General features: G+C 38.1%; 1 protein-coding gene across 2 annotated transcripts; it reads left to right on the top strand.

The window, feature by feature from the left end:
- Nucleotides 1-1,802: 1,802 nt before the first annotated feature.
- On the top strand, nt 1,803-4,521 carry LOC145112091 (ribonuclease H2 subunit B). 2 transcript variants are annotated; one of them, XM_079048305.1, is made up of 11 exons: nt 1,803-1,940; nt 2,274-2,335; nt 2,477-2,542; nt 2,739-2,840; nt 2,948-3,024; nt 3,121-3,244; nt 3,368-3,432; nt 3,525-3,594; nt 3,723-3,798; nt 3,982-4,078; nt 4,212-4,521. In XM_079048305.1, the coding sequence occupies exons 2-11, from the start codon at nt 2,284-2,286 to the stop codon at nt 4,332-4,334; spliced, it is 852 nt and encodes a 283-aa protein (XP_078904431.1). In that variant the 5' UTR covers nt 1,803-1,940; nt 2,274-2,283; the 3' UTR covers nt 4,335-4,521. The 2 variants fall into 2 exon arrangements, with proteins under 2 accessions (XP_078904431.1, XP_078904432.1); XM_079048306.1 differs by having other exon boundaries at nt 1,806-1,940; nt 2,268-2,335.
- Nucleotides 4,522-11,764: the final 7,243 nt, after the last annotated feature.

Raw genomic sequence — 11,764 nt, 5'->3', positions numbered from 1 at the left:
TCAACTGTGAATAATGTGACATTTACAACCATTGTAATATCACATTCTCCATCTAAAACAAAGTCCACCTTTGAGATTTTTTTCAAGGATGAAGCCACATTCATGTCACATTCAAATATCAAAACTCTTCTAAATGGGATAAAATTGGACAACCTTGAATATTGACAATGCTCTAGATGTCATAAATTGTACACTTCGGATGACTTATCTCCCAAACCTGTTTTTAAAAGCAAACTTTTCAAGAATAAAAGGCCGAAGTTAAATACTTATGATGTTTTGTCAACGAAGGATGAAGCCAAGAAGGCATTACAAGAGGAAAGTAGATCTAGCATAGAAATTAAGAATAAGAGTCATATCCCAATGTCTCTACAAACAAATGATCCATGAGATTAACTTAAATTCGCATCATAATCTCTTTAGAAAAGTCCTCACAAAACAAATCTTTAGAATCTAAGTTCAAACAATATTAGAATATACAAGGAGGCCAAATGAGTGGCCAAAAAATTAATGATCATTTGATATGAGGAGATATATATGAGTTTAGACACAAAATAAAGGGATAATGGAATCTACAAGTTAGCAAAAGCTAAAAAGAGTACTCAAAGGGACATTGGTAACGTTAGGTATATCAAGGATGAAAACTGTCGAGTTCTTGTAGATGATGAGGAGATTGATAGCACGAGCTCAAATTCCTGTTAGTATATGGAAGTGTTAAGGGGGAAGGGATTATATGGTTGGCAAAACTTTTTAACATTATATCATGGGTCAACATTTCTAAGGATTCAAGAATCGGAAACTCGCAAAAAGTTGACAATTTTTGGCGACACGTTATAAAGTGATTTCTTAGAGCGACGGGTCGTGCCGATTACCACACTAAAGACCAATGTAATAGCAAGTTTCGCGAGATGAACAAATATGTCACAAAATTTAACGACATTTACAACAATCTCGAAAGTCAACGGAAAAGTGGGGAATACGATAAACAAATTTTAGAGACGACCCTTATTTTTTGTTTTCTTGTTGATAATAATAAGAACACGTTCAAGTTTCTCGATATTTGGAGGTTTTTATCCAAGTCCCCGAAATGGATAAAAGATTTTGGTAGAGAAGAAGGTGATTTGAAAAGAACCAAAGTTCCTAGACGAGTTACACTATTTCATCGGATGCGTATTGTGGGGTTTATTTGAATAAAGTAGATGAGCTCAATCTTGAAGATGTAGTTCGGCCGATGGGTCGAGAGAAGATGAAAAAGAGAGGTTCTTCGTCGAATACATCAAGAACGGGAAGATGAGATGACATTCACATAGTTGTTAGTAATTTGGAAATTTATAACTTGAATTTTGAGTCATTTGAATTTTGAAAATGAGAAGTTGGAGGAGAAAAAGAAAGTTCGAGAGGAGAAGCAAAGAGGTCGAGAGGAGAAACAAAGAAGTCGGGATATGTAATTTTTTACCAAAACCCTTCGATCACCTCACCGAAAACGAACTCGATATAGTTTTAAAGGCTAGAGCGAACATCATAAAAAAATATTACAAGTAGTATTTTTGTTTTAAATTTGTTGTTTTATATATAATGTTTTTATTTAATTGTATTTTTTTAGCTATGTAAATGTTTTAATTGAATTAATGAAGTGTTTTTTTTTATTAAATTATATTTATTAAAAAAATAATGGTATGACCCCACAGGGAAAAATGAATAATATAGCATGGTGTGGTATTGAGATGGAGAAATATCTGGTTAATTTGCACCAAACACTTCATTGGGGATAGGAAAGGGAGGGGTTTAACTTTTGGCGCGTAATAACTTGGAGCAAATATACCCTTAACCTAATAAACCTTATACATCTACACAAATCAGAGCCGCCTTCTCCCCTGTGAAGCCACCGGCTGGAGACCGTCGCACCCCACAGCAACACCGGTCGCCGGAGACCCCACTGCTAGGTTCATTTTTGTCAATTTTTCCTGCTATCTTCGTTTTTTTCCTGCTTTTGATTTTTTTTTCCTAGCTTTATTCTTCCTTCTTTTCCCTGGCTTCTGTTAGAATAATTTGTTGGTTCACTGAATTTATCAATTGATGCATAAGAGCTGTAAAGTAGAAACATTCACTGTCTCGTTTTTTTTTTTTTTTTTTTCTTTCCTGTGTATGTAACAGCAGCTAGATGACAGATGTGAAACTTGTTTATCTTTCAATTCTGTTATATGATTGTAGGATTCTAGACATTAAATCAAAATGTTAAACCTAATTCCTCATTTCCCCATCTCCTCAAGTTACAGGCTACAGGCAATGGATTGGTTTGAAGGTGTGGAGGACACTCGTCTTCTTGTTTCGTCATCAGGTATCCATCAATCCTTTCATGTTCATCCGAGTGCATTTCTCGTTTCTTTATCCTTTAAATTTAATTACAAGTCTTTTCAGCGTCTTCTGTGAATCCACCAAATACATGATTATTAACGATGTCCTAATATGATTACTGCAGAAGGAGATCCTTCTGCTACTGGAGAGGACATGGGACACTTTCTGGAACTTCGCCATCCAAAAACTGGTAGTTTTAGTGTTTTACTTTGTATGATTTACTACAGATCCTTCTGTTATCAGATTTACTTGCTACATTAATCACCTTTATTTGTTAAACAACACAACTAGCAGTATATTTTTAACAGTCTATGTATCATTATGCATTCCAAATCTTCAAAACTCAACCTTTCATTTACAGCTGCAATTTTGCATATGAATAACAGGAGAGACTGCAAGTTACCTGATGATGAATGGAGGCCTTCAAGAACTCACCTGGTTTAAACAATCTCATGGGTCTTGGTTCATGGGAGATTATATTAGTGAAGGTAAACTTACATAATCACATAAGAACATTATGCCATTATCACTTTATAGATCTTTTTTATTTACATTTTTCCAAGAAGTTTCTTTAATGTTGTTTATATGTCCACAGATGGTAGATTGTATGCTGCTACTCCAGTTGACCCTGTTTTCATTCTTTTGCCAATATTTGATAAAGCACGAATGAAGGTACTAACAATTGGTAAAAATAATATTCTCAAAAATATATTGAATTAAGTTAATTGTTATATTATTGAATCAAGTCTTCATTTTTTTATCCTGCAGAATGGAAATGATTTAGGGAAGTTTAGGCAACTTGATGAGATCATTTACATTCAAAATTATCCTGGTTATCATCATTTATCATCAATTGCTGAAAAGTCAATGGAAGTTGTTTGTGATTGTAAAGGTAAATTTGGTAGTTTTACTTTTGTTTTTCAAAGCTATTTTATTTTAAACTGGCATTGATTCATTTTTTATATATACTATATTTTCATTTGTTGATGTTATTTTATCTTTTATTATGTATCAGAGATCGGATCCATAAAGTTTTTTAGACTCAATGACTCAAAGGTTTTATCATGGATGTATTATAAGGTAGTTTTTTCATCTCTACTTGAATCATTTTTTATGCAAAATGCAAACTTCAAAATTGAGGTTTGACTGTTTGACTTTTTAATGATTGGTAGGTACAACAACTAAAGCAGACCCTTCTCAAACTGGATAAAAACTATGCTGCTCAAACTGAGAAGGAAACATGTATGTTGTATGTTTTTATTATTTATGCAATAAATTCAATTATCTTGCTTTCAAAAATACAAAAAAGCCAACTGAATAAATCCATAACAACCATTTATTTATTTATTATTATTTTTTTTGTGGAGCAGTGATCGATGCAGTTATGATTTTGGGTGAATACATGGAAGATGAGCCATGGTTGAAGCTTCTAAGCAACAATCTTAGGTACTAATTGTAACAATCCTGTTTTTTTTTTTTTTTTTTTAATTTCTTCTAAATATAAGTTTATAACAATTATACAAATCAATTTTCAGTAAAAAGGTATATCTTTTATATAGATCAAAGTACATTGCTATATCTTCCATTTACCTTTTTTTTTCTGATGACAAATTCAAAGAAAAATTTCAGGCTAAATATTGATGAGGCAGTTCAAATTCAGATACCAAAAACAGAAATCATCTCTTCTCCTTCACCAACTTCTGAATTTTCATTTAAACCCACACAGGTATTGTGTTTGTGTAAACACCATATTAAATCCCTGTATTTATTTATTTATTTATTAAGTTTTTCCCCTGTTATAAAACATTTTCTGTTGTGACTTACTGACTTATTTCACATTTTTTATTATATCAAAAAAGAAAAAAAATCAGGAACAGGTAGGGAGTGACAAGAGAGTTACCCGAAATAAAAAGGTAAAAATAGAGACGAATTCACATAACATTAAAGATATGTTTACCAGGGCTCCAAGAAGGGGGAAATGACTTCAAGAATATGTCTCTTTCAACACCAATTTCTAGGGTTTTGTGTTGTGTAACATCAGTTTCTATGTTTTTTTTTTAATCCTTACATGTAATGTCTAACGACATCTTAATTATTACATTATTCTTATGGGTATTGTTATTGTTATTGTTGTTATATTTAAACCAAGAGAAATCAAATATTCACCTACTTTGTCTTGCCACTCATTAGATTAAGACAAATGTCTAACATTAAGAGAGGAGAATAAGAAAGAGTTTTAAATGGGTCAACTCATTTAATCTGTTTAGTTTTTTTTTGGGTTGAAAGTCATAGAAAATGAAAGTTGAGTTGGTAAAAGTGAATCAGTTTATTTGTGGTTGTATTTTCTTCAAATTTTAAATAATTATCCAAATTTGTAACTTATTTAAGCATGTGTACATTTTTTCTTATTTAATTTAAATATTGAAGTTTGAAAGTGAACCCAAGTTGAACATATTTATTAAACATGTTGGGTCGAAGAAAAAAAAAACAAGTTAATTTGATGTCAATCTGTTTCTTTTAACAAGTTGAGTTGAGTCGTAAAATCCAACTCTTTTAATTAAATGTGTTGGGTTGTTAGTTCGGACTTAGATTTTCAATTCTTTTAATGAACAATTGAAATACGATTTAACCTAACAACACAAACTCTAAGACGACTCTCATTGATGACCATTTTTCTAGTTGGTCACCAAAAATGAATAAAAGAAAATGAAAATAAAGAAAAATAGCCAACTAAAAAGAGAAAGAGTCGGTCCACCAGACCTAGTCTTGGGCTTTTAATTGTTTTTTGTCTTTTTTTTTCTTAAATACCAAACCTAGTCTTGGGCTTTTAATTGTTTTTTGTCTTTTTTTTTTTACTTAAATAAATCTTATAAATATCAAATTAGGCTTTATCTTTTTAAAAATAAAAATAAAAAATAGACCCATATTTATATTTTTTCTCTAGACCAATATTCATATGTTTTTGTATAGTTTAAATTATTTTATAATAATAAAATGTTGGATTGGTTTGAGTTGTTAATAGAGTTGATAAAAATTGTTTTGGTTGGCTGGGTATATAGATAAAAGAGAAAATATATTTTAATAAATGGTTGGGTTGATTTTAGTTGTGAATATGAGTAGTCTAAGGTCATCCGTTAACCATTATAGTGGTAGATGTCACATCATCATCATATCCAACTACTAAACCTATGAGATACCTATCACTAAAATACCACTCCATATCATTTTTTTTAATTAAAATTAAATCAAAATTACATTACAAACATAGATTTTCTTAAACTAGTTTTTTCATTCAATTAAAATAAGACATTACATTAATAAAAAAATATATTAATTAAAAAAACACAACGTTAAAAAAAATACATAAAAATGCCAAACATAAATAAAAAAACTGCCCCTACTCTTATATTTTGCTTAAAAAGACTCTTTCATTGCGAGAAAAATCTCCGGGTCTTCGCCTTCGTAGTCCTTTGATTTCATTTTCAATATCTCCAAATTGGTTTTTGTTTGAATCGGCATTTGCGCTTATATTGTTTTTTGTTCCATGCGACTCATCATCACCAACTTGCTCTCTTGTAGTTGAACATATCGATCAAAATTTTCTCCAAATTGATCAATAATGCTAGATCCCAAAGTCGACGAAGTCGTTTTCTTTGCTTTAGTTCTTCCAGTGGGCAGACGAAGAGGTTGCTCATCTTCAAGATCTATCAGATCATCGTTGATGTTGATGTGTGTTCGCCCGTCCGATTGTTGGGAAGTTGCATCGGGGTTTCTTGCACGCTTTGAACGGAAGAGGTTTCTAAATTTCCTTCGGTTTGCTATGCAACGTCCCAAAAATATGACCCCAAAATTTCATTTAAAATTAATAAAACGGTATTCCAAAACATTGTCATACAACCAAGAAAGATCAAAGTGTATCACTACATCATAAAATATCAGAGTATATCTCAAAATGTGGAATAAAGTGGTGTGTGCTCTGCAATCATCCCAGACTCTTCCCCTTCGAACCAGAAGTACCTGAAACATAAACTGAAAACTGTAAGCACACCTCTTAGTGAGTTCTCCAAAATACCCCATACCATACATAATAAACACATACTAGGCCCCCGCCCTTCATCGGGCCCCGCTCGACATCGAGTCTCACCCGGCCTCGGGCCACGCCCGACATCGAGCCCCGCTCAGTTTACATAACTGCCAATCACCAGGCCTCGCCTGACATCAGACCTTGCCCGATACACATATAAGCATATAACACATAATCATACTAACACATGCGATTATCACAAAGATAATAGCATACAATACAGTCATCGGGCCTCGCCCGACATCGAGTCCCGCTCGACATACATACCACTACATACATATGCAAGAGTCACGTAGACGCCAAGCATTCTAACATAATAAACCATGGGTCGGCATTGGTACCTTCGAACCGCTAAACACAGTGAAGAAACTCACCTCAGGCTGTTGAGTCTCACAGATAAATCTCTGGCTGCTGGTCTCCTAAAATCCCCGTGCTATCAACATAAAATAACATCCAATTAATAATTGGATCCCGACTCACACTAAGAGTCAAAACTAGGGTAAAAGACCTTTTTACCTTTTACCAAACTTGGCCCAAGCCAACTATCCCAAAATGCCCAAATATGGCCCAATCTTCCAAATCGTGCCCAAATCCCTTTGTGGGCCTTCAACCAAAAGAGTCCAATAAAATAGAATCAGCCCAAAAATAGAATTTTGATGGCCCAACAAATCCCTAGACTCCAAAGGTCCAACATGGGCCCAATACCAAAAGCCTAAAATTTCGAAGCCTACTGTTGAGTACGCGGGGCGTACTCAACTCGTATGCTTAGCATACACGCTCTGGGGCTAGTACGCGTAGCGTACCAACTTGTACGCCCAACGTACTCCCCACTTGGCCATCCCACATCATTAAGCACTTAATCCGCTCAACCCTTACTCCATACTCTCATATCTGACTTCCTTACAGTGACTTATCACGTAAAGTTGACAACTTTAGGTGCATGCATGGCTTAATGGGGCTCTAGAGCTCAAAAGAGCTTAAAAAAGGGTCTTAATGCATGCATGAGTCCATAAACACCTCAAAGCTTGCATTTTTATGGAAAAAGGACCAAAAGAAACCTAGATCTACCATCAAACACTTCTGGAGTGAATCAAGAAGCTCATCAATCACTCCAAGGACTCAAAAAGCATAAAATAGCCACATAACTATATCTAGCATCATATATTAAAAAGTTTTGAGCTTTTTACTTCACAAGGCTAGCAAAGGATGAGCTAATCTCGGATCCTCAAGCTCCAAGCACAACTCCAAGTGGTCCACTTCTTCTTCTCCTTCACAAAGCACCAACAAACACTCTTTATGGCTCAAAACTCTCAAGAACACACTAGGGTTTCGATTTCTGGACAAGGGAAGGTGGAGGTTGTCCAAACATGACTACATGAGGCTATGATAAGGATTAAATAAGGCGCAATACCCTAGAAATTAGGGTTTCATAATTCACACGGACGTCATGCGTACTCCACGTACTCCCAACGTAAGTGGACTGGATGCGCGATCAAAATCAGGCTAGTACGCTAAGCGTACCACCTAGGACGCCCCACATACTAGCTTAAGGACCAACTTTGCAAACTTTTAGATAAAGAGGTTAAATATGAAACTTACCAAATTCAAGTGTTACAAGTCTCCCCCACTTGAATCAGACTTCGTCCTCGAAGTCCGCTGCTCCAAATAACTCCGGATAGTGCTCCCTCATCTCATCTTCCGACTCCCACGTCCAATCAAAACCCTTGCGATGCTACCACTGGACTTTCACCAACTCAACAACCTTGTTCCTCAAGGTTCTCATCTTCCGGTCAAGAATCGTCACCGATCTCTCAATATAATTCAAGCGGCCATCCACATGAATATCCTCCAATGGAACCACTGCGGAATCATCGACTAAACACTTACACAGCTGAGTGACATGGAACGTGCTATGAATATGACTGAGCTCATCTGGAAGATCCAAGCGATATGCAACCCGGCCCACCCGTGCCAAAACCCTGAAATGACCAATATACCTGGGGCCCAACTTGCCCTCTTCCTGAATCAGATGACACCTTTCCAAGGTGACATCTTCAAGAGAACCATATCCCCTACCTGGAACTCTAGATCTGATCGGTGTCTGTCGGCATAACTTTTCTGCTGACTCTGAGCTGTCTGGAGTCTACTTTGAACCTGCTGAATCAAGTCAGTGGTCTTGAGTACCACCTCGGTACTCCCCATAACTTGCTGATAGACCTCATCCCAACAAATCGAGGGCCTGCATTTCCTCCTGTAGAGCATCTCAAAAGGAGGTCGATCGATACTGGTGTGATAGCTGTTGTTATACAAAAATTCCGCTAACGGAAGATACTTATCCCAACTCCCACCGATGTCCAAAACATACGCCCGAAGCATATCCTCTAAGATCTGAATAGTCCACTCGCTCTGACCATCGGTCTGCGGATGGAATGTTGTGCTGAAATGGAGACGAGTACCCAACTCATCATGGAACCTCTTCCAAAACCTGGAAGTAAACCGAACACCTCTGTCTGAAACCACCGAAACCGGCACCCCATGTCGTGCCACAACCTCCCTGATGTATACCTCCACCAATTTCTCCGCAGAGACACTCTCCTGGATCGGGATAAAATGCACGCTCTTGGTCAATCGATCCATGATGACCCAAATCGAGTCCACCCGCGCGCAGTGCTAGGTAACTTCATGCTGAAATCCATGGTAATATCCTCCCATTTCCATACGGGAATCTCCAATGGTTGCATCTTACAGTGAAGTCGCTAATGCTCGGCCTTGACTTTCCTGCAAGTCAAGCACCACTCCACATACCAAGCCACAGCCCACTTCATGCAGGGCCACCAATGATCAGGACGAAGATCTCTATACATCTTCGTCGCCCCGGGATGAATGAAGAACCTAGACTTGTGGGCCTCCTCCATCAAAACCTGATGTACACCGCCCAGTACGGAACCCATACTCTCCGATGAAGAGTCAACAATCTGCGGCTATCATAATCGAATGAAGCCACCTGACCCACAATACGCTCACTCTTCCGGTGCTTTCCCTTCATAGCCTCGATCTGAGCCTCCCGAATCCGCTCCAATAACATAGTAATCACGGTCATCCTCAAACATATATCCTTGATCGGAGCCGCGACCGCCTTGCGTCTGAGAGCATCGACCACCACATTAGCCTTCCCCGGGTGATAAAGGATCTCACAATCATAATCTTTCACCACATCCAACCATCGGCGCTGCCTCATATTTAAATTTGGCTTATCCATTAGGTACCACGGGCTCTTGTGATCTGTGTAAATAATACAATGGACCCCATAGAGGTAAGCGATCAGACGACCCCTCTGCATCAGCATTGCTCCCAAACCTGATATTGACGCATCACAATAAACCACAAAATTCTCAACACCCTTCGACAAGGTCAAAATCGGTGCCTCACACAACCGCTGTCTCAAGGTCTCAAAAGTTGCCTGCTGCTCAGGCCCCCATCGAAAAGTAACCGTCTTCTTGGTCAGCCGGGTCAAAGGAACAACTATCTTGGAGAAATACTGGATAAACCTCCGATAATAACCTGCTAGACCAAGAAAACTATGAATCTCAGATGGAGACCTCGGAACCTCCCACCGCATCACGGCCTCGACCTTAGCTGGATCGACCAGAATACCATTTTGGTTGACAAGGTGCCCCAAAAATTGCACCTCGTGCAACCAGAACTCACACTTGGAGAACTTTGCGAAAAGTATCTCCCTTCTGAAAGTATCCAACACCTCCTTCAAGTGCTCCTCATGCTGCTCTTGGGTCTCGGAATAGACCAAGATATCATCGATGAATACAATCACAGATCGATCCATCATCGGCCTGCACACGCGGTTCATGAGACCCATGAACGCGGCTAGAGCATTGGTGATCCCAAAAGGCATCACCACAAACTTGTAATGACCATAACGAGTCCGAAAATCTATCTTCTGCACATCCTCGTTTCTAACCCTCATCTGATGATAACCCAAACGCAAATCAATCTTGGAAAACCAAGATGCACTACGAAGCTAGTCAAATAGATCATCAATCCACGAAGTGGATAATGTTTCTTCATTGTTACCTTATTCAGCTCCCGGTAGTCAATGCACATACGATGGGACCCATCCTTCTTCTTCACAAATAAGATTGGTGTTCCGCATGGCAAATTGCTCAGTCGAATGAATCCCTTGTCTAACAACTCCTGTAGATGTACATACAACTCCTACATCTCGGGAGGAGCCAACCGATACGGTGCTTTGGCTATCGAAGCCGTACCTGGAACCAGATCAATCCTGAACTCAACTTGCCTCTCCAGAGGAACCCCAAGAAAATCCTCTGGAAACACATCAGGATATTCCCACACAATCGGCACATCATCCATAGTCACCTTACCCTTAACCCGGGTATCCATAACATAGGCGACAAATCCATAACAACCCTACTGAATATAGCGTCTGGCCCTCGCTGCTGAACACAAAATCGGCCTATGTTGAGCTCTTTCTCCCTAAACTACTAACTCTCCCCCTCTTTACGTGGTTTTCTAGCTCAAGGAAGTCAGATCTATGTTTTGGGGTCATGTTCTTATGGATTAAGTGCTTAATGTATTAAGATGTGGGTTTCTGGCGAACTCGACGAGTTTATGGATAGACTCGGCGAGTTGGCTCGATTTTCCCCGACATTTTCAGATTGATGAAGGAACTCTGCGAGTTGACTTGGTTTTTCCCGATCTGTGCAGTTGATGGAGAAACTCGACGAGTTGAAGGACAGCTCAGTGAGTTGGGTCAACTTAGACCGTTGACTTTGACTTTTTGATTTATGTCTTTGAACAAGTTTGTCCCAAAGGGGGGGGGGGGTACTTGAGGTAATTGGAATTGTAATAAGGAAAATTATGGGCTTAGAATAAGGCCCATATGGGGTTGGGCCGAATTTGGAAAATTGGGCTATTAGTAGGCCTTGTGGATCTTTTGGTTTTGGGCCTCAGTTTTGGTTCATGTTGGGTTAGGGGTAAAATGGTCATTTTAACCCAAGTAAGGATTTTGGATTATAGCATGGAACCCAATTGCTAATTGGATGTGTTGTTGGTATTGATATCTTGGGAAGCCGGCAGGGCAGCAGCTAGGGATTTCTTTCGGGGAGCTTCTGCATTCGAGGTGAGTTTTCCTCACTGTACTTTTGGGTCGAAGGCACCAAGGCTGACCCATTGGATTAGATATCCTGTTATATGATAGTATGTTATTGTTCAGTAGTGATCTGTTAGATTGGTATCCTGGTTTATAGGATGATGCTATGAGTAGTGATATGTTGACCTGACTGTTTGTCT

This window comes from Lactuca virosa, chromosome 5 (assembly GCF_052849685.1).
Source record: "Lactuca virosa cultivar CGN04683 chromosome 5, Lactuca_virosa_CGN04683_v6, whole genome shotgun sequence".
NCBI lineage: Eukaryota > Viridiplantae > Streptophyta > Magnoliopsida > Asterales > Asteraceae > Lactuca > Lactuca virosa.
The sequence above is the reverse complement of the archived record's forward strand: the minus strand, read 5'-3'. Positions and strand labels throughout refer to the sequence as shown.